This window comes from Euphorbia lathyris, chromosome 4 (assembly GCF_963576675.1).
Source record: "Euphorbia lathyris chromosome 4, ddEupLath1.1, whole genome shotgun sequence".
NCBI classification, from domain to species: Eukaryota; Viridiplantae; Streptophyta; class Magnoliopsida; order Malpighiales; family Euphorbiaceae; genus Euphorbia; species Euphorbia lathyris.
In genome coordinates, this window is record NC_088913.1 from 38,192,794 (window position 1) to 38,194,773 (window position 1,980).

Here is a 1,980-nt window from a genome sequence, read left to right on the forward strand (position 1 = left end):
CGATGAACACTACCAAACATACTGAGTGATTAGTTTAATATTAAAATATTTGTTGGAATAATTATTTCCAGTTGGAATCTGGATTATCAACATAGGTACCGAATGGTTTCAAAAAAAATAGCAAAAAAAAAATATATCTAAATTATGATAAAATTTACAATAACGTCACGCATAACATAAACTATATAAATTCATAGAGTTTGAGGAGAACAAGTCTTTACATTTTTATACGGAAGAGGAAAGTACATGGAAATATGTCAAATTAACTACCAACCTTTCAAGACAAAGCAACTACTACAACACCTAATATTCCCCTATTTACATTATTAATTATATCTCTAAATTCAATTATAAATTCCTCATTTCCATGTTCCTAAATGATCTAAAAATGTCAACTATTAGGGCAAGAAGAAGCACATCTTCCAAGCAACCTCCATCATCCATCCTTGAAGAATCAAGTTGTAGCTTGACGAGCAATACCGATCATAATCATGAACCCGAAACCCCAAAACCTCCAGCTTCGCTTTCGCAACGTGCAATCAGCCAAACCCTAACAAGCACAGCCCAATTAGCCAATCTTCTTCCAACAGGAACCGTTTTAGCATTTCAGCTTCTCACCCCTATTTTCACCAACAACGGTGTTTGTGACTCCGCGACACGCCCTCTAACCTTCCTTCTACTCGGTCTTCTCGCAGCTTCTTGCTTTCTCGCATCGTTTACTGATAGTGTGAGATCAAATGACGGCCAAGTTTACTATGGCTTGGCCACCTTTAAAGGGATGTTTCTCTTCGATTGCCCCGACGCTAAAGCTTCGGGGCTACCGGATTTGAGCAAGTATAAGATGAAGTTGATTGATGGAGTTCGTGCTGTTTTGAGTGTGTTGGTGTTTATGGCTATTGGATTGAGGGATAAAAATGTGTTGAGTTGCTTCTATCCAAAGCCAAAACATGAAACACAACAAGTATTGGATATTGTTCCTATTGGGATTGGATTACTTAGTAGCTTTTTATTTGTTGTTTTTCCTACTAAAAGGCATGGGATTGGCTTCCCTGTTACACAAGGCAAATGATCATGCTTTTATTCTTAATTTTTGTTCAATTAAATGTAAAAAGATGGGTTTCTTTTGTTGATTATTTATTCAATTCCCTCTTTATGTTCATATTGGAGGAATATGATATTTTTATTTGTAAAAGATTGCATATACTCTACAAAATTAGCAAAATAAGAAATTTGATTAACAACGTTACGATGATGTGGCACATTTACTTTAATGACGTGGTAGATTGACTAGTTGACTTTACTAAGGTGTCAAATGAAATATTCACTTTTTATGACGTGTCATATTGGTTGAGTTATGTGACATGTTGAGTTGATGATATGACATACAATGTTAGTCAAATTTCTTATTTTACTGATTACGTAAAACATTTGTCCTCTTAAAATACTACATTTATTTGCTTATAAATCGATGACATAAGAGTTTTTTTATTTATTTTCAAGTTTATTCAATTCGTTTATGTTTTTATATATCATTTGAAACATCGTGTTAAAAATGGATCAAAGCTAAATATATCAATTGAAATAACAAAATATATTCCTGAACTTTAAATATGTCAATGTCTAGCTTTCAGTATTGTTTGATCAATTATGTGTAATTTTTATTCTCAACAAAATATATGAACATTCGCAATCTTTTTTTTTCTTGATATTATACAATTTGGATTTATTGAATTACTATTTTACTTTTACAATTTTTAAATTTTTAGATAACTTATTTCGTACTAACATCAAATTAATTTGTCAGTAAAATAATGATTTTTAAGAAAAAAGAATCTACAACTCGGGTATACTATATCTTGCACCAATATTTCTGATAAAAACAACAACCATCCTTATAATTTATATTATAGACACAATTTCGTAATTTAAAACTTGACGAATAGATATGTGTGCGTTCAACGGTTAGCAAACACGGTCCAA

General features: G+C 31.7%; 1 protein-coding gene across 1 annotated transcript; it reads left to right on the plus strand.

The window, feature by feature from the left end:
• Positions 1–255: 255 nt before the first annotated feature.
• On the plus strand, positions 256–1,252 carry LOC136227329 (protein DMP5-like). The gene has a single exon (XM_066015971.1). The coding sequence runs from the start codon at positions 368–370 to the stop codon at positions 1,067–1,069; it is 702 nt and encodes a 233-aa protein (XP_065872043.1). The 5' UTR covers positions 256–367; the 3' UTR covers positions 1,070–1,252.
• The last annotated feature ends 728 nt before the right edge of the window (positions 1,253–1,980 follow it).

Coding starts and splice junctions, on each gene's coding strand:
- LOC136227329 (XM_066015971.1), top strand. CDS start 368: ATGTTCCTAAATGATCTAAAAATGTCAACTATTAGGGCAAGAAGAAGC.